This window comes from Pezoporus occidentalis, unplaced genomic scaffold (genome assembly GCF_034315485.1).
Source record: "Pezoporus occidentalis ecotype Australia unplaced genomic scaffold, CSIRO_AGI_Poc_V1 ctg155, whole genome shotgun sequence".
NCBI classification, from domain to species: Eukaryota; Metazoa; Chordata; class Aves; order Psittaciformes; family Psittacidae; genus Pezoporus; species Pezoporus occidentalis.
The window spans coordinates 1,797,595-1,820,458 of NW_026913372.1; the positions used below are offsets into that span (position 1 = coordinate 1,797,595).

Genomic DNA, 22,864 nt, shown 5'->3' on the forward strand with positions numbered 1-22,864 from the left:
GTCAGGGAGCCCCACATGACAACCAACAGGGCAAAGACCTCACTAGCCAGCAACACTGTACACACACAAGGCAAACAGAACAGGGCTACGGATGGTATTCCCATGCAGCAAGGAGTCCAGACAATAAATCAGCTTCCAGAAAATGAAGCCAGTCTGAGGCTGAGCTAAGAAGTAAACCTGCAGGTCAGAAGCAGATCTAGTGACCCAGTGGGTAAACAAAATTAGACACAATGCAAGAAGCTACCAAGCAGGGTCTATAGTGACAAAAGAGAACCAAAACTAGGCTCTAACTCAACAGGAAATATACCTTACTCAGGGCTGGGCTTAAATAAAACTCCTGAACCTATGGGTAGAGGATGTAGGCAGAAGCCCCAGGTGCAGCTGGTCAGGTCCACTAAGACCTATTAGTGCCCTTAGAACCGTGACCCTGGAAACAGAACTATTCACGTACACTGTCATGAAATCAATCCTGCAGAATCATCTGAATCAGACCTCTGCAACAGGTGTGGCATCAGCTCAGGCTAGGGAAGGTTAGACATGTCACTGATGATGAACCTAAATTAAGCTCTCCACAAACCAAAAGCTCCAGGACTGCAAAGACACTTATGCTGCTTTATAATGGAAAGATTGGATCTAACCAGGCCTATCTTAGCTAGCCCTGCCTTGTTCATAGTGAAAAGGTGATGCTGAGACATTAAAGTTCACTCCTTGTGTGATTATACATCATGGATTAAATCATCTACCTTGCAAAGCCTCCTTCACATTTATTAGCTCAGACTCCAATGTGACAAAGTGACCAGCCTGCTCCCAGACCAGATATGACCTAGGAACCTATACGTTGCACTGATGTGGTGCTGTGCCTGTGAACCCAGCTGAACACAGGCCAACCACTGTCAGTGCCTCTGTGTTTGTAATACAGACGATCAGATAAATTACCCACAACATTGTTAGTTGGCAGTATCTGAAAGAGAAAATTCTTGAATGCCATGAGTTTAATGCAGAAACTCTTGAATTCTAATTGTAGTTTTGACAATGACTTCCTCATTTAGTCTTTCTTGGCCCTGGTTCTGTAGATACTATCTACATGCCTGATTAGCAGTGAAAGCAAGTTAACATTTGTAAGCATGCTGAACAGAGATAGTTTAAGCATTAATACCATTTTACATGAAGTATGGCCAAAAGCGACTATGATTTAATCTTACGATGCCCATTATACAGGTCCATTTAACTTACTCTAAATATTTCCTAGCAGATGTACCTGAACTGTGGTGGGCAACATTTTGCCCCCACTTTCTTTTTATTGGAAATCTTGGCCCTTACTTCATTGCATGATTATGAGTAAGCAACATACAGCATGAGTGCAGAATGACTGTGTTGAGCCTGGGTAGTAAAAACAACACATCTGGGAAGACATGGCTAATTCTGCATGCACCAACCTGGCATTACTGGGTGCTTCAAGTCTACTGCACTTTTGCAGCAAGCCATGTGATACCTGAGGGTATGAAATGCACACCTCTTCCCTGCACCTGAAAGAAAGGAGAACTGGTTATCTAGAGAAATTTGGCATCACTGCATTTGCAGACTGAATGACTTGAGAGAGTCACATATTTCTGTTTCTCAAAGACCTTAGTGACACACTGTGAGTAAGGACCGTTGGGGTCCTGAGGGTGCCTACAGGTGTTAGTGGCCCTGGCCAGCGTCACCTGGGGCCTCCAGTCACACATGTGGTCTGTAGGCCCAGGAGCTCCATTTAACCTCAGGCCTGGGTAGGCAATTACTTCTTGGCTCAGCTGTAAGTGTGCTGTTTTGGGTTCTATTGCTGATCTAGTTTCTTGTCTGGACCTGGCTGCTAGATGACCTTCAGACTTGTCTCCAGTATTGTTCTGGGCTTTATCTGTTGCTATTCCTCTGGATAGACTTTAGACCTGCTTTGTGCCCTTGCTGTGACTGCTGATGGAGCCTGTTCTCTGCACCCTCTTCTGCCTGTACTGCTACAGGATTATGCTGGTTGGTAAATATACTACCTGTGCTGCAGTCACCCTTGGCTCCTAGCTCACCTCACTGCAGGAAGCAGTGCTGTTTTGTCTGCTTGGTGACAAGAGATAAAGAGAGCTTGGGATGCAACATTAGTAAAGAATTGAGATTTGCTTGAGTGTTTCCAATCTTCAAGCCTGCTGCAGAAGAAGGAAAAAAATTCTTAAAGAAGAAATCCTCAAACACCTGAGTTTCATGTAGGAAAATTTCTGTACTCCTGGTGGGTTTGGATCAGGTTTGGGGCAAAAGAACAGACAACTAGATAGACGTCACTTCAGATTGCTAATTAGTAAAGACCAGAAGCAAGTATAAAGTGGGGGAAAAAAATACTTCTGATGTCTATAGCCCAGAGGCATAATTCTTGAGGATAATTTGTAAAACTGTCTCAAAACAGAGCTTGATGTAAATCAGCATTGTAAAAGCACTGAAAATAATCTTTTTGGCAACAACTGTCATGAAAATAGCTTATCTAACTTTAGACTTGATAATTTATTTCAATTGATAAATATTTGAAATATCTTTATGAAAATAAGCATCTTCAACAACAAAAAAATCAGACACAAATTACAGATATTTATAAAACTATCTACCTGCTTGAATTATTCCTTAAGTTAGGAGCTCTGCTCTTGAGCATCTTGACTTTAATATCTTCCCCTGTTTACCATCAATCTGCTAGGGAAGGATGATGTAGTGTCAGGCATAAGTATAATCTGAGTGGCATTAAAAATGCTGATGACTTCTAAGAATGGCTCATAAAAGAGAAGTCACCAGAGAAATCCTGCAAACGGCAGAAATGTTTCAAGGTAAAAAGATGAAGTGACAGCAGCAAGAATGCATAAAGCTCACTGCTGAATTCTTTTATGTGTGACTATATTTCTAGGAAATGTTCTGTTTAACTTTGCAATACAGGTTTCTTATTGCTTTCCTAAGCAGTATGCATTCACACTGCATACTTCTCTAAATTACAAGGGTTGACACAGTACCCTCCTGAAATACCTTGCCTGTATCTAAAGCAAGTAATAGCCCATATATGCAGTTACCCGATTTGTCTAGTCATTGGTGAAACTCTAGAAACTGGATGACTTTCAGCTGTTAGTGTAGTTGCAACACTTTTCTGTGGGAAAGCAGTAAATAGATTAAGTTTCTACAGCTGGAGCTGCTAAAGCAGTATGATTGCTGTGGTGGTGGTAGGCTTTTCCTGAGCAGAATCCCAAAAGAACACAAACTGGTTGGGGAAAACCATATCAACAGTGACTACAAGGATTGCTTCAACCACACACAGAACAACTGCTTTTCCATTAAAGACTTAACTATCAGAGTGGCTTGAACAAAAATTATGAATTTCCTGGGTATATTAAAAAATGTAAAAGTCTTTAGAGTTTTCTGCTATAAAGGACTTAATCTGTATGCTGTTGAAGAAATCTGTCCACCTTTGCTGTGCATTTTTTTATTATTGGAAAAAATGTATACTGTAACAGTCATTTCCCAAATATATAAATGACATAATGATCAAACAGCAAAATAAAGTTTTGTCAATGCAGAAAAACATTAATTTTAGGGAAAAAATTTGAAGGAAAAAATGGGTATTTCCTCTTGAAGGCATTTTGACACAAGCAGGAAGAAAAAAATGTTCCAACAAGATTGTTTGGAAATGGGTTCATTTTACTTGTGCAAGCATTGAGAACTGACTTTTCACGTTGACAGATTGACTTTTAGAGGGGAGATTCTGGTATATGAAATACTGGAAACTCTGGTCAAGATGATGAGGCAAAATACACCTGAAAAATAGATGAGTAACACTGGAAAACAGAGAAAAGCTGACAGCATTGACTTTCCCACCAGTGTCTGGCATCAGGTATGCTCACCTTCCTTACACCATGCACCAGCACTCAGACCATCTGAGGGTGTTTTCCAAGAGTTAAGGACAAAAGTTTAACTAAATGCCTCCTGGAAAGCCCCATGTACTGTATTCAGAAGAGACCTTGCAGAAAACCTAAAAAATTGCAAAAAATGTTGGCAGTTGCAGAGACGACCCTGGCCTTGACCCTTCTGATTCTAAAAAAGCTGTTTGTTGGTTGTTTTTTCAGTATCTACTTTCCTTTCCAATGCAGTTTGAAACGTGAATAGGAATAAAAACTCAGTATTTTTTTACTATGAAATCATAATTGTAGACAAAAGAAATACCTATGTTCTAGTATGAGGTTTAAGTAACCATTTAAACGCTTTATACAATTGATGTATTTTACTGTATAGCCTAATTAACACTATGCTTTGGTTGCATGCACACACACGTGTACAAATACGTCTGCGTCGGAACAGTAGGGCATCGATGACCTTTTTCAACCAGGAACCAGCCGTTCCCGGGGGTACTGACAATTCACACGGCCGGCTAAGGAGCTGCCTCCCCGTTCAGCCATCCTCCCCGCTGCACCGGACTGAGTACACGGCGACCACCGGCCACACCGGCGGCTCCGGCAGGATTAACTCGCGGCTCTCCCCGGCCACCCAAGGCCTCCCCAAGCCCGCCTCCCCGACTCTGACGCGATAAGCAGGCGCCTCGGCGCGGCTTGCCGGTCCCGGCCATGGCTCATCTCGGGCCGCCCCGAGCTCCGCCCCTATGCCGCGGCAGGGGCGCCGCTGCCCCATGCGGTGCCCGCTCGCCGCCTGAGGGAGCCGCCGCCGTCCGCACTCGGCCTGGCCCTGCCCCATGGCTTCCCCGGCGGCGGCGGGTCCCGGTGCCACGCTGCCCCCGGGCGCGGCACACCGCGACTTTTACTGGCTGCGCTCCTTCATCGCTGGAGGTGGGTGCCCCGGGCGGGCCCCTGCCCGGCGGCGTGCGGTGCCTGGTCTGTGCGGGCCTTCCACGGGCTGCAAGGAGTGGGAGAGCAGGCCGGGCGGCCCGGGGTGCAGAGTGGGGGGAGGGCAGAGGTCACTTCCATGTCAATGTCCCCTGTAAAGCTGCTGTCGAGAGGATCATCGCTAGGGGAAGTGGGGGTTTCATTCCCCCCCGGCCCCCCTCCCTCCCCGGTATGCTTGTGCGCGGTGGCTCGGTACAGGCGAGTGATTCGCGCGCTTATCAGCACCAGTGAGGAGTCCTGGGCAGTCGCAATTAAAGAGTCCGAGAGCTCTAGCCCTCGTCTGGGTGTGGGGGAAAGGTTGGCTGTCTCTTTCCGGAAGCAGTTGCGACCGCGGTTGTGAAGATTCAGGGATTGTGAAGCTGGAGCCAGCCTCGCAGGCACAGTCCCGTGTTACTAACCTCTGACGCAAAAAGCCTCTTTGTTCTTGCCATGGGGTGTCGTCCCATTTGCCGGCTCTGCAAGGCGATAGAAAGACGTTTCGTTTATTTAAATTTTTCATGTCAGTCTGTGCTCGCTGTTGCATCTCTGCCTCTGAAGCAGCGCAGGGTACACGGTGGACGCGTATCTCACTCCTCTGGGAGAGTAGCCAGGGCAGTTTTCCGCAGAAGGAAACCAGGTGGAAGACACAGCAACTTTCTCTGAAAGGTTCTGCTGTGACTTCAGCAACTGAGAGCAGTGGAGTTCTGGGTTTTTGTAATCTGGAAAAGTAGTTTATATGTTTCATTAAGGATTTAAGGGTTTTGTAGTTTATTTCTAATAGAGACTGTTTACTCATCATAAGAACTTTTTTCAGTTCCAGAGTTTCTCCTCCCCTATTGCATTTAATTTTTTTTTTTTTTTAAGAAATACCTTATTTGTCTCTGATGTAAGGAACTTCTGCAACCCATCACTTTTCTGTTTCCCCTCTTGGAAAGGTGTTGCAGGATGTTGTGCCAAAACAACTACTGCACCACTGGATCGAGTAAAGATTTTGCTGCAAGCTCATAACCACCATTACAAACACCTAGGTAAGATGGCTGCTGTGTGTCTCATTTTTCGTTTTAAATTCAATGTGCATGGCTTGGGCATGCTGATATATATGATGTGGCTGATTAAAAAAAAAAAGGCATTGACTGGACAGAAGGCTGCATCAGCCTTGTCAGTCTCTGTGCCATGTTTTGTTAGCGTTTAAGAAGAAAAGCAAAGCCCTGTGGAAGTAAGTTGTGGCATTGGTTGGTGTGTTAGAGATTGAGATGTCAGAATAATCCTCAATAAAGCATCTAAGAGCTCGGCTTGATTTTCCCCTCACTGAAGCCTGCAGGAGATTGGTAATCACAGGTTCAAAGCTTGGATCATTTACGTAAGAACCATCACTGCTGCTAGTAGCTGCTGCAGTCTGCCACAGCGATTGCCAGTTCTCAGGGCTCAGCAGCCCTTGTTCACGGGTGATGGTGATTATAAGATAGCGACCACTGAATCCTGCAAAACTCACACGTGCTCGCTTACAGACAGTAGCATGGTGGTTGTGAATTGAAGGTAGAAGTGGATTTGTGCAGCCGATCTGTCTTCTGCATCTGTGTTGCATCACGGTGAGAAAAGAAACCTACAGTTAGCATGTTCAGAACCATTCTCTGTGGGGCTGTAACAGTGCCCTCTTGTGCATAGCATTTGAGGTATTTTATGTCATACGTGTTTGAAATATGTCATAACTTAGGTTCTGAATATAAGTGTGTTACATTGTCAAGAAAACAAATGGAATAGGTTAATTCTACATGTAATGAAACTTTGGAATTTTTCCCCTCAGACACTAAACAGAAACAGAATTCAATGGAGTTTTTTGTGAATTCACTTGACTGTACCAAAAAGGGAAACACAAGTAGGGTAGTGTTTTGGTAACATAAGTAGGCACTCAGATGTGCAGTCTAAGAATTGAAGGCTGAAATCATTGGTTTGACTGATACATTACATTTTTATTTTCTGTCTGCTTTGTACTGTGCCATAATTAGCAAATAAAATCTTCTGTTATTCCCTATTTAGGGTATTAGATATGATGCTGATTATTTGAAATGTGTCTGACTTGACTGCATATCCTTGTTACATGTAGGCAAAGAAGAAAATTATGTGGGTGAGGTACCTATAAGTGCAGAGACGTGATGGATTGATTAGTTAATCAAAGCCCCCACTAAATGTTTTTGCTGCCCTTGGTCTGGCGTTGGTTTGGCTCTTGGAGCATGTGTTTTAAGAAATAAGAACAGTAACTCCTCATGACAATAGAGAGAAATTTTAATCATGGCATAAGTATTTGTATGACATCTTGAATTCCAGAAACTAAATAATATTTGTTTTAGTGAAACTTCCATTTGAAGTTTTTCAACTACTTTTTTTTTTAATTGTCTGAAAGTAAGATAAATGTGTAAGCCTTTTTCATGTTCAGCTCTTACATAATTAAATGGTTGCATATGAATGAAAACTGTTTAACTGTTAGTTTGTTCCTTTAAAAAGAATTTAAAACTCCATTTTATAGCAATTGTGCAAACTGATAATATGTTTATAATAAAACTGTAGGTTTTTCCCAAACTTTGTGTGATCTTGCATTATTTCTTGTCTATTAAGGGAACAGGATTGCTTAACATTGCAACAATCCTGGGACCGGAAGTGTGAAATGTTTAATGTGGAAGTAGTGACAGTCTTAAACTCGTTTACTTCCTTTCATTCATGATGGCATGTAGCAATATCAGATTGTTTTCCCACGGTTTTAGATTTTGAAGTATTTATTTTGAATTGGCTGAATTGCAAGTCAACCAGTTTCTTTCCTTCTGTTGCTAGTATTAGCTTCTGTGGGTGGATAGCATCATCTGCAGTAGGATTGCTTGCAGTCCAGGAAGTTATGGGGCCTGAATGTGTGATTTGGAAAGAGGTTCACTGAGTCTGGGAGGTGAGAAAACTGATAAGGCTTAACCTTAAATCTCCTGCTTATGGCAGTGTTTAGGCATTGAAAGTGGATTTTTCCGCTCTTACAGTTAATAGGCAACACTATCCAGCCTCAGTTCTATGCATACTTACTGTTATTAATATTTGCTTGATTTATTTTTTTCCCCTCCCCACAAAAAATATCTTTTTTTGTATTGCTGGCAGGAGTGTTTTCTACATTGTGTGCTGTCCCCAGAAAGGAAGGTTACCTTGGGCTGTATAAAGGAAACGGGGCAATGATGATTAGAATCTTTCCATATGGCGCAATTCAGTTTATGGCATTTGACCAATATAAAAAGGTAGTTGTATTTATTTTGTGGTTTGTGTTTTTTTTTTTTTTTTTTCCCCCCTGCCTACAATGAATACAGATTCTTTAAGTGGTCAAAACTAGCACTGACACTTTTACAATATTAATTAGCTGATGTCTTTTCTAAGGTTGCTTTCTGAATCTACCTGTTAAAAATGTCAGGACACCAGTGAAACTTTTTGTAGTATTGCTTAAGGGGAAAAAAAAACCCACTGATTTTTGTACCTTTGTATTGTGAGAGTACTATTTCTTTTTTTAATGAAAAAAAAAAACTAATCTCAAATCTGCTGCTGTTTATATTGTTATAAAGTAGCCCTTTGTGAATAATGTAGCAACAAAACGTGAAATGGAACCTATTGTGTTGGGATTCTTAGTACTTGATGGATAGAATAACTTAAATTTGAAAATCTGTCTGGATATGATTGTTATATTTGACCTGACAAATGACTATGTCAGGCTCTAGATAGAAATGACCTGGAAGAGAAAATGCTTATTTCAGGGTTGTACAAAATTGGTGGATTCCTTTCTGCTCTCGTGCATTTAATACATTAATACATAATAAATCCATGTAACTTCTTTTGGAGGTCAGGTATTAACATGAACATGTTTTAAACTTTCCTTATGTGTGGTGAAGAATACCATTTTACTGTTAGCAATAACAAATGCTGCGTTCGGAAGGTCAGATTGAATACCCAGTGAAGTAAATTGCATTATCTTTACTGAAGACAGTGAGACTGACATTGTGTTCCCTTCTCTAAAGAGCAAATTTCAGGAGGCTGATACAAAGTAATTGTTACAAGCATTACAGTTTCTTTTTTTGTGGTATAATCATAAATGCTGTTGATTTGTGCTTGTTTTATGTTATGTTGAATGAAAGACTGCATGCCATGCTTTATAATGAAATGATTTACAAATCTGCAAATTTTGAGAAACCATTTGGCATCAGAGCAATTTATTTATTAATTGACAACAACATTCAAGATGTTTTGCAAAAATGTATAGAATGGGAAAAAATATAAAGGAAGATACGAAATTATTTTCTTGATAGCAGAAATTGCTTCTTAAATAGCCTGTTATTTGATAAAAGCTTGCATTTTTTTATTAAATCTAGTTAAAGTCTTAAAAACAGCCTTATAGGAGTATGTTTCATGTACTGTGTGTAGAAGAAAAATTTACTCATCTCAAATGTCTCACTTTTCAGCTTTTCTCAGTGTCCTTTTCATTCTCTCATGCAAGGATAGTGTTCGGTTTGCCTTGTATAACATGTTAAAGATAACTAATCAGTCTAGTGTCTGAAGGAAAAAGTACAAATACTTTTAACTAATCATTCTGCCTTGTTAGTAGAATTTTGGCACTTTCGTGTTTTTAATAGGAACTTGGTAACAGCAGGAATGCTCAGAAAATTCCTCTATCAGTAATTAAGTGATTTGGTTTGAAATTGTAGTGTTGTAAACTTTTTGGAAACAGCTGCAGAGGTTGCATTAATGTGGTAATAAACTGTGTGATGTACTTCCCTGTGTTTTCTTATGTACGATTATTGTAAATGTGCTGTATTTTGTAGGTAATAAAGAAGCAACTTGGGATTTCAGGGCATGTGCATCGATTAATGGCTGGATCCATGGCAGGTATAGTTCTGTACTTGATTTCAGACATCCCTTTTGCTGGAAAGTTAGTATTTGTTTAGAGGATGATTTGATGTGTTCTCAGGTCAAACTGTTGCAGATTTGTATTAAGCAAAAGTACTAGTAAATGGTTAATAGAACAAATAGTTGCCTAACTGAAAACTAAGTATTCTTTAAAATATATTTGTTCAAGCATTTAATTCTGTGCTGTGTTGTAAAGCACATTTTTTTTACTGTGTTCATTATGGCTTAAAAAAAAAGAAAAATCCAGCCTCATCAAGATCAAGATGCAGGTTTCAATAGAATTGGCTCATCAGCCTGACTGCCGTTTCTACTATGTTGAATATAAGTCCATAGAATTAGAGAGAATTGGAAGAATCTGCCCTTAAACGGGTGGATTTTTTGGATTTTCTAGGAATGTCTGTACTTTTCAACATGCAATGGAGGAGTGTCATGATACTTCTTAGATCATACATGTGATCAAGACTAGGTTGGACGAGGCCTTGGGTGATATGGTTTAGTGTGAGGTGTCCCTGCCCATGGCAGGGGGGTTGGAACTTGATGATCTTAAGGTCCTTTCCGACCCTAATTATTCTATGATTCTATGAATGTTAAAAAGCGTAATTTATCAGTTAGTGCAGTATCAATAGGAAAATCCCATTTTAAACTGCCAGTATGTAGTATGATTATACATTTCTGTTTTCCTTTTGCTAGTCATTCAGCCATAAGTAGCTAAGAAAAAACAGAGAAAGCTAAGTAATAGTGGACTGTTTTTTAGTTGAGGTGGTTCTTTGTGTGCTTTTAATTTGTAGTTTTTAGGCTTAATACTGTTTTATAAGTAGTTATGGCATGAATATTAATATTTAGCTTCTTTTTGGAATAAAAATAATGGGATTTGTTAGCACTAGCTTTAGTTAAACTAGAAAGATCTTATGAAAGTATTTTGGTTTTGCATGCCATCAGAAGAAAATGAAAGAGAATGAAGTGAAACAATTCAAAGATCCTAAAACTCAGCAAAACACATTTAGCAAGATATGTTCCAGACCTTGGCTGGCTTTGTATCTGAAAGAAGTAGAAAAAATACCTAGGTGGTTTTTCATTGAGTGTAGGGTTTTTTTGTTGTTGTTTTGTTTGTGTTTTTTTTCTTCTTCTTTAAAAATTTCATTCTTTCCCTCCAGCTTTAACTGTAGTAAAGAACACACCCTTCCTCTCCTCTTCCGCCTTCCCCAAAGAAAAAGCTTATTAGCTATTTTGGGACCCTTATCAGAGACCTGGAACCTGACTTGAGGCACTGTGAAAACATTGACTAATCAGCTTAACTCTGGCAGTGTTGGACATGCTGGAATTCTTTGCATAGATAAATTAATAGCATCTGGCATTGTTTGAGGCATCTTACTGGTTAAATCTGGTTTGTGTGCTTAAGTAATAGAATTAAAATTAATATACAGTACTACCTGGAAACTGTGATCAAATGAAATGTTTCATGTGGTGCATTTAAATACAATATACTCAATAGTATGGTATGGAGAACCCCAAAGCTGCATAGATGAGCTAGACTTGGGCATGTGGTGAAATCAATACAGCAGTCAGGTATAGTAATACTATCACATGTGAGTGTCCTACTACTTACCTTGAGTATGCTGAGAAACTAGGAGGAGAAAGGAGGCACTAAGAAGAACATAGAGTTTGAAATCTGATGCAGAAGTTATCTAGGTTTGCAAACAAATAAGAAAAAACTTTTAAAAGCAACTGTTAATATTTCTTGCTTTAAGTCCTGTGGCTTAGTTTCTTGCTAGCTCCAATAAGGGATAATACTCTGTTTCTTCCAAGTTTAACTGACTAAAGGAGATAGCACGCTACATGCACCTCAGTGTTGGTAGAGAGGGGTCTTCACAGTTTCCTGGAGCCCAATATTACGCAGTTGAAAATGGATAACCCTTGTTTCTCTTTCCTTTTTGTCCTCTTTACACCAAGTACCCACAGAGCTGTCTGCTTTCACTTCTGTTTACACTACTGATACTTAAGTGTTGCTTATGTCAGTGTTTCCAACATTACTAGCAGTCAACAGAATTAGTTTCAAAGTGGTGGGAAACTTCTGAGTATCTTCTGTAACTGATAAACAGGATCAAAAGCATATCCACAGGGAAAACAAGGCAATGAGGATGGGGGCAGTGGAGTAAGAGAAAAGAAAAACCTATTGTAATGCATATATTTAAGGAGGCCAAGTTAAAGTTACTGTGGAAACTTTAACTCTGAAATTTCCTGAGTCTTGTGTGATTCAAATTTCAGTTGTAACACCTCATTAACAGATAGATGGTATATAACTTCTAAGGAAAGACAGCTGGGGAGAAGATAGAGAAATCATAGAGGTCAGTGGGGTTTAGGAAACAAAATGATCAAATAACACCTATATCACAGGGTGATTTTGCAAATCTAAGTATTTTTGTATTTTCTAATTGAAAAATCTGAACTAAAGCACAAAAATGTGTACTTCCTACCCTGCACTTGATGAACATAAAAAAATCAAAAAAGCTAAAAAATACCAGATGTTATCTAGAATCAACTCAAATTACGTAAAACTTTTACAGAAAACATGTTTTTAGTTTTTACTTTTAGTAAATGCAATTAGAAAATGGTATGGATCTGGGAGGATACTGACTGTCTCAATCCAGACACTGGGAATTGCAGTATATATCTCGTAAGTGTTGAGATCCTTCCAATTCTGTCCTGTTTAACTGACCATGGGAGAAATTTTTATCTCTGCTCTCATTATCTGGGATAGGCTTTGCTTCCTCAGGACAGGAAATCAGCCTTAAGATGCTGTGATTTGATTTCTGACAACTCATAATTAAGGAATAGACATGAGTAATTTTGTTGATTTCACCAGAAAATCTTTGTGTCCCAAAACTGATCACAAGTAGGCAGTAACATGCCTCTCGCAGTTGCTTCAAAAAAGCGTATTTTATGGCTGATATTAAAAATCCCATTTTTTTCCCAGAATTCACAGCTAGAGGATTTTAAGAGGAAGGAAAAAAAAAAAGGAATGACTTTCTGTGAAGAGTTTGTTTGCTGTTGGAGTTATGTTTGGGTTTTGATGTTTTTTTTTTTTATCCCTTCCTGTTACGGTTTTCTTTTGACCTTGTGGAAAGGAGGAGAAATTACACACCTACAAAAAGAAGTATTATTCAGACACTTTAAAACTTAAAGAGGAGGTGGTAATTTCTTGCCAGCATAAAAAGTGTGCTTATCTTCTGTAGGACTAATTTTTAAAGGTAATGTTTAACTAATTCAGAGTCTGCTATGAAAATGAAGGTTTTTGCTTTCTTTTTCCCTTTTTCCTAGGTTTTGTTTGTTTGTTTGTTTTGGTTTTTTTTTAAGTGCTGGTGATATGACATTAGAAATTACCTCTGTTTTTAGGAAACAGTTTTAACTGTTCCCTTCAAATCATTTGTCAGCAATTGAGTGGTTTATCTCAAAAACTAGCAGTAGGAAATAATTTGTTACTCAGGTAACTGTTGGAGGAGTTGTTCTATATACTGAAGTTCTGTTTCCAAATGTACAAGTTGGTCAGCATCTAATCAGTTTTGAAGCAGTTCATAGCTGGATAAATACCAAGATTTGGTTTTTTTTTGGCATCTTAAGTCTAGAAATAGGTTGTTTTGGTCAGAGTTTTAAAGTGGGTGTTAACATGAACTATTAAAATGCAGTAATGCAATGCAGCAAAGTACTTTTCATCACTACCACTCTGACTTTCCTTTAAATGCTATTAGAATATATTTAGTATTTTCAGAGGCAGTAGATACATGTGTCTATATCCAGTAATCTATATATCTATATCCAGTAATCACATCAAATTCTGACACAACCTTTTTGAAATTAAACATGTAAATTTGGTGGTTTGCTTTTTTATTTATTTTTTTCCCCAAGCTATGGTTGGATTAAGTTTCATGGTTGCAATCCAGAAAAGCTGATGCAGTTGGCTAGCCTGATGCTTATGAACTATGGATTTAAATAAGATTGTTCATTTGAATACAGTTAGGCCTATAAGTCTTTGGAAAATCAAAGTCTAGGTGTGCCACTTCAGTGAACACAAAGTATAAACATAAATCCTTCATGTGTTCCTGAAGTTAGTGTTCCTATTTGCTGATTATAAGTGACTTTAAGTGTTTTGTTAACCAAATAATTTGTATATGCTATTATATTCACTGCCACAAAAGGAAATTTTAATTTTCAAAATAATCCTAGAATCAGATAAGGTGTAGGTGAGTTTTGTTTGCTTGTTTTGTTTTTGTTTTTAATAAAGGTATTACAGCAGTGATTTGTACTTACCCTCTTGATATGGTTAGAGTTCGTCTGGCATTCCAAGTAAAAGGGGAACACAAGTACATGGGAATTATCCATGCATTCAAGATGATTTACACAAAGGTATTTTTTCTTTTAATCTTCAGTCCTGTCAAAGCAAAGTATGCTCTTTAAAGAATGTTGCACTGCATTGAAAATAGTGGCTTGGTGGAAAATAACATGACTTCACTGCGTGCACATTGAATCGCTTTAATGTAAAAAATTATCTAGATGCTTCTACTTAGGCTCCTAAGACTACATAAGTAGGAGTGCAAAAGCAGCAGAGAGGAGTTGCTTTTCAAGAGCTAGTAGTAATGATACAGGGAAAAAAAACCTGGGGAGAAGTGATATGTATAATGCAGAGATGTCTCTATTGGATGTAGATTTTTCTCCTTCATTTTCACTTCTGTATATCCTGTGGCAGCAGTTCCCTCAATTCTTCAGGCTGAAGAAATGGAACTTGATTTTAGCTCCTTTGTGCTAGATGATGCAAATCAGATTGCTGTCATGTAAATTTGTATGAACATCTGTTGTATTTCATGCCAAAAATGTATTTGTATTTTTCTTTCAAAGGAAGGTGGTTTTAGTGGGTTCTACAGAGGGCTGATGCCAACTATTGTAGGAATGGCGCCATATGCGGGTAAGTTAAAAACAGAACATGGCAATCCTTCAGCAGTTATGTACCCTACTAAATTTACATAATGCATTTGTACACCTAGTTAATTAGCTTCTGTTAAAATAAAAAGATTCTGGTTTTTACTGGATTGGAAGGGGAGGCCAGTAGAAGCATTTGCAACTCTTGAGTCTTAATCTAGAATCGATCTATGTGTTTTAAAGCAACCTCAATAGGCAAAGCTTACCTTTTATGAAATTTGGAGGTAAGAGGGAGAGAGGTAAAGTAGTGGTTCTTTCTCTTCTGCTTCCCAGTTTTCGCACAAGAAAGCACTTCAGATATTTTTTTCTCAAACAAGTAGATCCATGAGAGAGCAGAGAGCTTTATGGATTGAGATCCAGTCTCTGTATTGGCTCCATCTCCTGGTGACTTTAATGTAACTACTTAGACAACCTAAAGCCATGTGGAATGGAGGAACCTCAGAAGTGCCCAGCTAAAATATACCCATAATTAACATATGAGAGATTTTCTTCAGTTAAAAAAGATCTTAGGAGTTACTCTTAACTCCTGAGCAATCCAGTAATTTAAAACCCTCAGTCTATCTTATTTAAAGAATTATTTCAATGTTAATTATAAACACTTATTCATTTGGACAGAAGTTAGCGTAGAAGTTCAAAATATTATCTTATTTCTTTCTGCTGAAGAAAAACTTCCAGAAGAACTGGAAAATAGTTTTTAATTAGAGATGTGTGCATGTCTACGGGGGTATGATATAATAGGCATCACAGAAACATGGTGGGATGGCTCCTATGACTGGAGTGTTGGAATGGAAGGTTACAGGCTCTTTAGAAAAGACAGGCCTGGCAGGTGAGGAGGGGGAGTTGCCCTTTATGTTAGGGATAGGCTGGAGAGTATGGAACTCTGTCTGGGGACAGGTGAGCAGTCCACAGAGAGTTTGTGGGTCAGGGTTAAAGGGAATATAGCTATGGGAGACATTACTGTGGGGATCTGTTACAGACTGCCTGATCAAGGAGAACCTGCGGATGAAGCACTCCATAGACAGATAGGAAAAGCCTCACGCTCACAGGCCCTTGTTCTCATGGGTGACTTCAACCACCCTGACATCTGTTGGAAGGATGGTACGGCCCGGCACAAGCAATCCAGGAGGTTCCTTGATTGTGTAGAAGACAACTTCCTTCTGCAAGTAATAGAGGAGCTGACAAGGAGAAGTGCCATGCTTGACCTGGTGCTCACCAACAGGGAAGGGCTCGTTGGAAATGTGACGTTCCAGGACAGCCTTGGATGCAGCGATCATGAGATGGTTGAATTTGAGATCCTCAGGACAGTGAGAAGAGCGTGCAGCAAGCTCACTGCCCTGGACTTCAAAAGATCAGATTTTGGCCTCTTCAGGAACCTGCTTTGGAAGGTTCCATGGGATACAGCCCTAGAGGGCAGAGGGGCCCAAGACTGTTAGTTGGTATTCAAGGATCACCTGCTGCAAGCTCAGGAGTGTTGCATCCCAACCAGAAGGAAGTGCAGCAGGAGGGCCAGGAGACCTCCTTGGATGGATAAGGAGCTCCTGAGGAAAATTCAATTGAAAAAAGAGGCTTATAATAAGTGGAAGCAAGGAGAGGTGGCATGGGAAGAGTACAGGGATGTTGTCCGAGAAGCTAGGGACCAGGTTAGGAAAGCTAAGGCCCAGTTAAAATTAAACTTAGCTAGAGGTATTAAAGATAACAGGAAGGGATTCTACAGGTACGTAGCAAATAAAAAACAGACAAGGGAGAATGTAGGCCCCCTCAGGAAGCTCTCAGGAGAACTGGCTACACAGGATTTGGAGAAGGCTGAGGTTCTGAATGACTTCTTTGCCTCGGTCTTCACTGGCAAAGGCTCTGACCAGACCACCCAAGTCTTGCAAGGCAGATGCAGGGACTGTGAGAATGAAGACCTTGCACCCACTGTAGGAGAGGAACTGGTTCGAGACCATCTTAAAAATCTGAATGCGCACAAGTCCATGGGTCCTGATGAAATCCATCTGCGGGTCCTGAAGGAGCTGGCAAATGAAGTTGCAAAGCCACTGGCCATCATATTTGAGAAATCATGGCAGTCAGGTGAAGTTCCCGACAAATGGAAAAAGGGAAATATAACCCCCATTTTCAAGAAGGGGAAAATGGATGACCTGGGGAATTACAGACCAGTCAGTCTCACCTCTGTGCCTGGCAAAATCTTGGAGCAGATTCTCCTGGATGGCATGCTAAGGCACATGAAAATCAACAAGGTGCTTGGTGACAGCCAGCATGGCTTCACTAAGGGGAAATCCTGCCTGACCTATTTGGTGGCCTTCTATGATGGGGCTACAGAACTGATGGACAGGGGTAGAGCAGCTGATGTCATCTACATGGACTTGTGTAAAGTGTTTGACACTGTCCCACATGACATCTTTGTCTCTAAATTGGAGCGACATCGATTTGATGGATGGACCACCTGGTGGATAAAGAACTGGCTGGATGGCCGCACACAGAGAGTTGTGGTGAATGGTTCAGTGTCCAGCTGGAGACCAGTAATGAGTGGCGTCCCTCAGGGATCGGTGTTGGGACCGGTCTTGTTCAACATCTTCGTCGCTGACATGGACAGTGGCATTGAGTGCGCCCTCAGCAAGTTTGCCGATGACACCAGGCTGTTTTGGTTGATAGCCTGGAGGGAAGGAATGCCATCCAGAGGGACCTTGACATGCTTGTGAGGTGGGCTGATGCCAACCTCATGAAGTTTAAGCATGACAAGTGCAAGGTCCTACACCTGGGTTGGAGCAATCCCTGCCACAGCTACAGGTTGGGCAGGGAAGAGATTCAGAGAAGCCCTGCGGAGGACTTGGGGGTGTTGCTTGATGAGAAAATGAACATGAGCTGGCAGTGTGCGCTTGCAGCCCAGACAGCCAACCGTATCTTGGGCTGCACTAAAAGGAGCGTGACCAGCAGGTCAAAGGAGGTGATCCTGCCCCTCTACTCTGCTCTTGTGAGACCTCACCTGGAGTATTGTGTGCAGTTCTGGTGTCCTCAACATAAAAAGGACATGGAACTGTTGGAACAAGTCCAGAGAAGGGCCATGAGGATGATCAGGGGACTGGAGCACCTCCCATCTGAAGACAGGCTGAGTAAGTTGGGGCTGTTCAGCCTGGAGAAGAGAAGGCTGCATGGAGACCCCAGAGCAGCCTTCCAGTATCTGAAGGAGGCCTATAGGGATGCTGGAGAGGGACTTTTCATTAGGGACTGTAGTGACAGGACAAGGGGTAATGGGTTAAAACTTAAACAGGGGAAGTTTAGGTTGGATGTAAGAAGGAAATTCTTTCCTGTGAGGGTGGTGAGGCACTGGAATAGGTTGCCCAGGGAGGTTGTGAATGCTCCATCCCTGGCAGTGTTCAAGACCAGGTTGGACGAGGCCTTGAGTGATATGATTCAGCGTAAGGTGTCCCTGCCCATGGCAGGGGTTTGGAACTAGATGATCTTAAGGTCCTTTCCAACCCTAACAATTCTATGATTCTGTAAGTGCAGCTTTTTGTTTATTATGATGATGCATTGACAAAGTTTGCTTTTTTTTTATGAAAGTACATTAAATTTTCTTTTAGGTTTTTCATTTTTTACCTTTGGTACCTTAAAGAGCATTGGACTTTCTCAAGCACCTAACTTGCTTGGACGGCCTTCATTAGATAATCCTGATGTCTTAGTTTTGAAAACACACGTAAATCTGCTGTGTGGTGGCATAGCTGGAGCAATAGCTCAGACGATATCGTAAGTTTGGGTATTGTTCGTGGGTTTGTTTGTTTGTCTGTACAGCTTGTATCTGCAAATATGATTTTACGTGTCATTATTATTAGTGAAATTTTTAAATCGGGTCAGACAGACACAGGAATTCAGTTATTTCCTACTGTTTAATTTACTAAATATCTGTTTAATCTTCAGGGTCTTTAAAGATACATGCATTGAGTCAATTAAACAAATTCAGACAGATCTCCTAAAATCAGTTGGAATCTTGTTTGGTAAGCTATGAAACTCTGACCATAAATATAACTTGCAGAAATTTATTACTGGACTTTATTTTCAAAACAATGTAACCTGGGAAGCCATAGAACAAACAAAACAAAAAAACAACCAACCAAACAAAAGCCAAAAAAAAAAAAGACCCAAGTCTTGGGTATTGTATTTGGCATTTTTTAAATTACTTTGCCTGCTTACTCCATTTTCCTGCTGCCCTTGTCATGTTTTATTTTGTCCATAAAATTAATTTAATGGACTTTTATGGCATCAATTTTTCACTAAAGCGCTGCATTACAAATTAATTTTCTATTAATTCTTAAACTGTTAATTTTATTTTTGATTCACTCTCCAGTGTTTTACAGACTCTTATAGTCTCAGCTGATCTTCATGTATCTTCCTTACTCATGCCAAATGGAATATATTAAGAGAACTGATTTGCTCATTTTGGTTGTATAAGGGAAGTCTGCCTTTTTAGGAGAACTTTCAGCTGTGTTGAGAATCTGAGCCAGATTCCTGAGTCCCTGAAAAGGGAGCTTGGGGGTTGTTTGTGAACTTCTTTGTATTCCTTTTTTAAACAATATTCATATAGTCATCACATGTCTGGTTGAACTGCTGTTCAAATATCTTTTCTATAGATATCCCCTTGATGTAACTCGTAGGCGGATGCAGTTAGGAGCAGTTCTCCCAGACGCTGAAAAGTGCCTGTAAGTATTTTCATCCATAATAACGGAATTTTTAGATGTCTGAGCAAAGTTAAATTCTTAGTTTTAAAAGTAACAAAATAAAACCCCCCAAACTATTGTGTTATTGATTTATTCATTTTTTTTTTAATGAGTAAGTTTCCACACAGTCAATAGCTGCCATAATTCTGGGGTTAGGAGAAAACCTGGTAATCTCAACAGCACTTTTGTTAATAATACTGCGTTTGTATTAGTAACGCTTTTTTTGCATTAACTCAGCTTGCAATGTCTTCCTTTAATATTGGCAGGATTGCTGAGAGACTGCATGCTTTTACTGAAACTGAATGTTTCAAAGTGGTTTTTAATGGTGCAGAGTCTGTTCCATAAGATGATTTTATACAATATTTATTTGACTTTTCTTGCATTGGTGGTAATATCCCACACCCCACACATTGGGATTTTCCAATAGAAATATAAGTACCATATCCTTAAAATCATAGGATTAAATCAGCTTTCATTGTGAAATACTTTCTAAATTTTAAATTGCCTCAATAGAATTAAATTGCAGGGCAGTTTTATCTTGGTTACTTTCAATCTTCTGGAATTGCATGTCTAAATCCAGCGTGATTAACTGTTAATCTCCTCTATGATGAATTGGATCTTAGTAGTCTCTCTTGGTGACCTTTCATAAACAAATGTATGTGTTGCTTACTGTGAAAGCTGATGTTCTGTTTTCCTTAGCAGCCTTAAATCCCTTCCCTCCCACCCCGCCCCAGCCTTGCCTGTTTTCCACTCCAGATACTTTTAAAATAAAAATATGTTAATTTTTATTGGGGGTTTACTTTCTGAATTTGTGTGGCCTACTTTTACAGACTTTAGCCTTCCCAATTGAACAATGTTGTTGTGACTGTGTTTGGAGAGAGCTGTGCCTTGAAGGAGAGTAGGCATATATACCTTCAGAGAAGGAGATTATAAAACAACTAGGAAACCTTGAAGCTTTGAGGCATATGGAAGCTGTTCTCAAACAGCAGTATCTTTAACAGCTTGGAAATATTGAGTACCTTGGAGATTTTTACATTGTTTTGTATTCAACACTCATTTGCTCAGTTTCAATGTAAGCATGTGAGGAAAACTGTTCTTGCATATACAAATCAAATTCTGCTTTCAGTAAGGTCGAATATATCCAGAACAAATTTTAGCCCTTCTCTTCTGAGAGAAAATACTAGCTTTTTGTCATTGTGGACAAAGCTACACAGAGAGCTAAACAGAAACTTTCTATGCAGAACTTTAGAAGGATGGGTAGTATGATAGTGCTCAAAGAAAGAGAATAGGATGCAAGCCTAAATACTGATCTGTAATGCAAGAAGTGTGTGCTACATTGAGCAAATTATGTTTCTGTTACTCTGTATTATATTTGTAAGAAGAAAGGATGCTTCTCAACTTCTTCCTGTCAGACAGACAACAGATGTATAGCCATTCTGGTTTAAAATGTCTTAGTGTATCTATTAGGGCAGGTGTTTTCAGACTTAAACTTCTTTAGATGGGATTGCACTGTCCTCTTTCCAGTTCCTGGCTCTTATGGCCAAGTTTCTTGCAGAAGCTCAGGCTGTGTTCTGAGTCCTGAAAAGTCTATAATGCTTTATGAAGTCCCATAGGTTTTTCTCCATAGATCTCTTAAAAACTAAGTGGAACAAGTGTCCTGCAGGGATTTTGACTACTGAATATGTGTATCCAATAATGATTTGAGTTCTTCTTTTTCCAGTACAATGGTGCAGACACTGAAATATGTGTATCAACAACATGGAATACGAAGAGGATTATACCGTGGTTTATCTCTAAATTACATTCGTTGCATTCCTTCCCAGGCTGTGGCTTTTACTACATATGAACTTATGAAACAATTCTTGCATCTCAACTGATTTTTATTTTAAAAGACTTTACCATAAAACTACATTATCAGTCCTTAAATTATATTGGTGAGTAAATTGCTTGAAGATTAAAAAAAAAAAAAAAAGGTTATCTGTTGCTGTGGAACTGCTGTTGTCTGACAGTTTTATTTGCCAAAATGTGGTTAATTTCCTGGAGTGAAACCAGGGGACAGATCAAAATAAACATTAGTTATTAGTTAGCTATAAACACTTTTATGCACTTGATCTTCTAGGCTTCATTAGATCAATGTTAAGAATTGCACAGTTTTAATACTACACCCACATTTTATATGGGTTTCAAGCTGTTAGTTATTTAGCTTTCTCACCATTGCAGGAGTTAAACACATGAGTATACTGCTTTTTAAGATAGTAGACATCTGTTCTTTAAAAATTAAATAAACTGATTTGAACAAAATGCAGTGGTTTTCATGTGCAAATACTTGCCAGCTCTGTAGAAGCTGAACTTAAGCATCTTTTTGTTACTTTTTTGCACAAGTGTTCTGTATGCAGGAACAATGCATCTGTCTTTAGACGGGTACATGTGATGGTCTCTTCTCCTGTGTGAAGAAAAAATGCTCAGTTGTATTTAACATTATTAAAGATGTTGTAATTTGGAAGCTGGTTACTTGGCATACGTTCTGTTCTGAAAAATGCTACACAAATAAAAGCAGGGGGAACTTTTACAGTGACAAGTGCTAGAAAAGATCTCCTCAAGGCAGGTAGTATAGGCCTACTCTTAAAAGGCATTCCTGTACCTCTTCTGTGGAGCTGAATGTTCTTGATTCAGCTTATTGGTGTCTAAGTATTTTACATACTTTCCAGTCCTAGCTTGTGTAAACAGGTTTGTCCATACCTTAAACCATGGAGACAAACATGACTGCATGCTGCTGCTTTTACTTATTTAAGCATATGGACCACATTCAACCTCTTCTGCAAGAAAAGAAAATGAAGATTGTACTGAAAGCTATAGATGTGTATATGTACTGTTTCTAAAGTATGGTATGCAATAGACTATTACATGTTTTCCTCCTTCTACAGTTCCTTTTGTAGAGGGAATTATTTTACAGACTTGTTTATACATGATTTGCGTTGGTACTTTTGATTTTACTCACTTGATTCAGGAAACTGTAAAGCATTTACTTTAAGTGATGTAAGTTATTTATTGTAAATATTTTGGCAGTGTCTTTCAAGAATTGGTTATGTTAAGTGGTGGATGGCTTAAGATCGATTTGCTTCATCTGGACAAATTTGACAGACTGGATCTTGACTTATATATACAATACCAACTTTGTGGCTCAAATTTTTTTTTCCAGTTTCTCAGAATTATGTATTTCTTTGATACTTAACAGTGGAGCTGTGGACAGAAAAAGAAATGTATTTGAATTTATTTTATTAAAAATTTTGAACTAATGTGTGTGATCTGTATGTATTACAGTAAGAAAGAATGCATGTAGGTTAATGTGTGTAACATTGTCATTCTTAATTAACAGACAACAAATAA

At 39.4% G+C, this 22,864-nt stretch overlaps 2 protein-coding genes across 10 annotated transcripts in view; one reads left to right on the forward strand and one right to left on the reverse strand.

Moving 5' to 3' along the window:
- The window catches only part of TET1 (tet methylcytosine dioxygenase 1), an 83,589-nt gene extending 69,369 nt beyond the window's left edge, over window positions 1-14,220 (reverse strand). The window contains exons 1-2 of one of the 3 annotated variants that reach the window (XM_062611693.1): window positions 14,100-14,217; window positions 1,437-1,526 (exon numbers count right to left, since the gene is read on the reverse strand). The gene's annotated coding sequence lies outside the window, so the exon portion shown is untranslated. Of the gene's footprint in view, window positions 1-1,436; window positions 1,527-3,899; window positions 4,495-14,099 lie in introns of those variants that run through there. The other 2 variants (XM_062611696.1, XM_062611695.1) reach the window with 2 other exon arrangements.
- SLC25A16 (solute carrier family 25 member 16) lies at window positions 4,636-22,773 on the forward strand. Of its 7 annotated transcripts, XR_009963416.1 has the most exons (10): window positions 4,636-4,835; window positions 5,807-5,899; window positions 8,007-8,140; window positions 9,710-9,773; window positions 14,074-14,195; window positions 14,685-14,751; window positions 18,347-18,509; window positions 18,681-18,757; window positions 19,391-19,459; window positions 21,198-21,337. XR_009963416.1 is itself a non-coding variant. In XM_062611699.1 (9 exons), exons 1-9 carry the CDS (start codon window positions 4,742-4,744, stop codon window positions 21,352-21,354), a joined length of 963 nt encoding a protein of 320 aa, XP_062467683.1. In that variant the 5' UTR covers window positions 4,638-4,741; the 3' UTR covers window positions 21,355-22,773. The 7 variants fall into 7 exon arrangements, 6 of the variants coding, with proteins under 6 accessions (XP_062467683.1, XP_062467684.1, XP_062467685.1 ...); XM_062611699.1 differs by lacking the exon at window positions 18,681-18,757 and having other exon boundaries at window positions 4,638-4,835; window positions 21,198-22,773; XM_062611701.1 differs by lacking the exons at window positions 4,636-4,835; window positions 18,681-18,757 and adding an exon at window positions 7,698-7,806 and having other exon boundaries at window positions 5,801-5,899; window positions 21,198-22,773.
- Window positions 22,774-22,864: the final 91 nt, after the last annotated feature.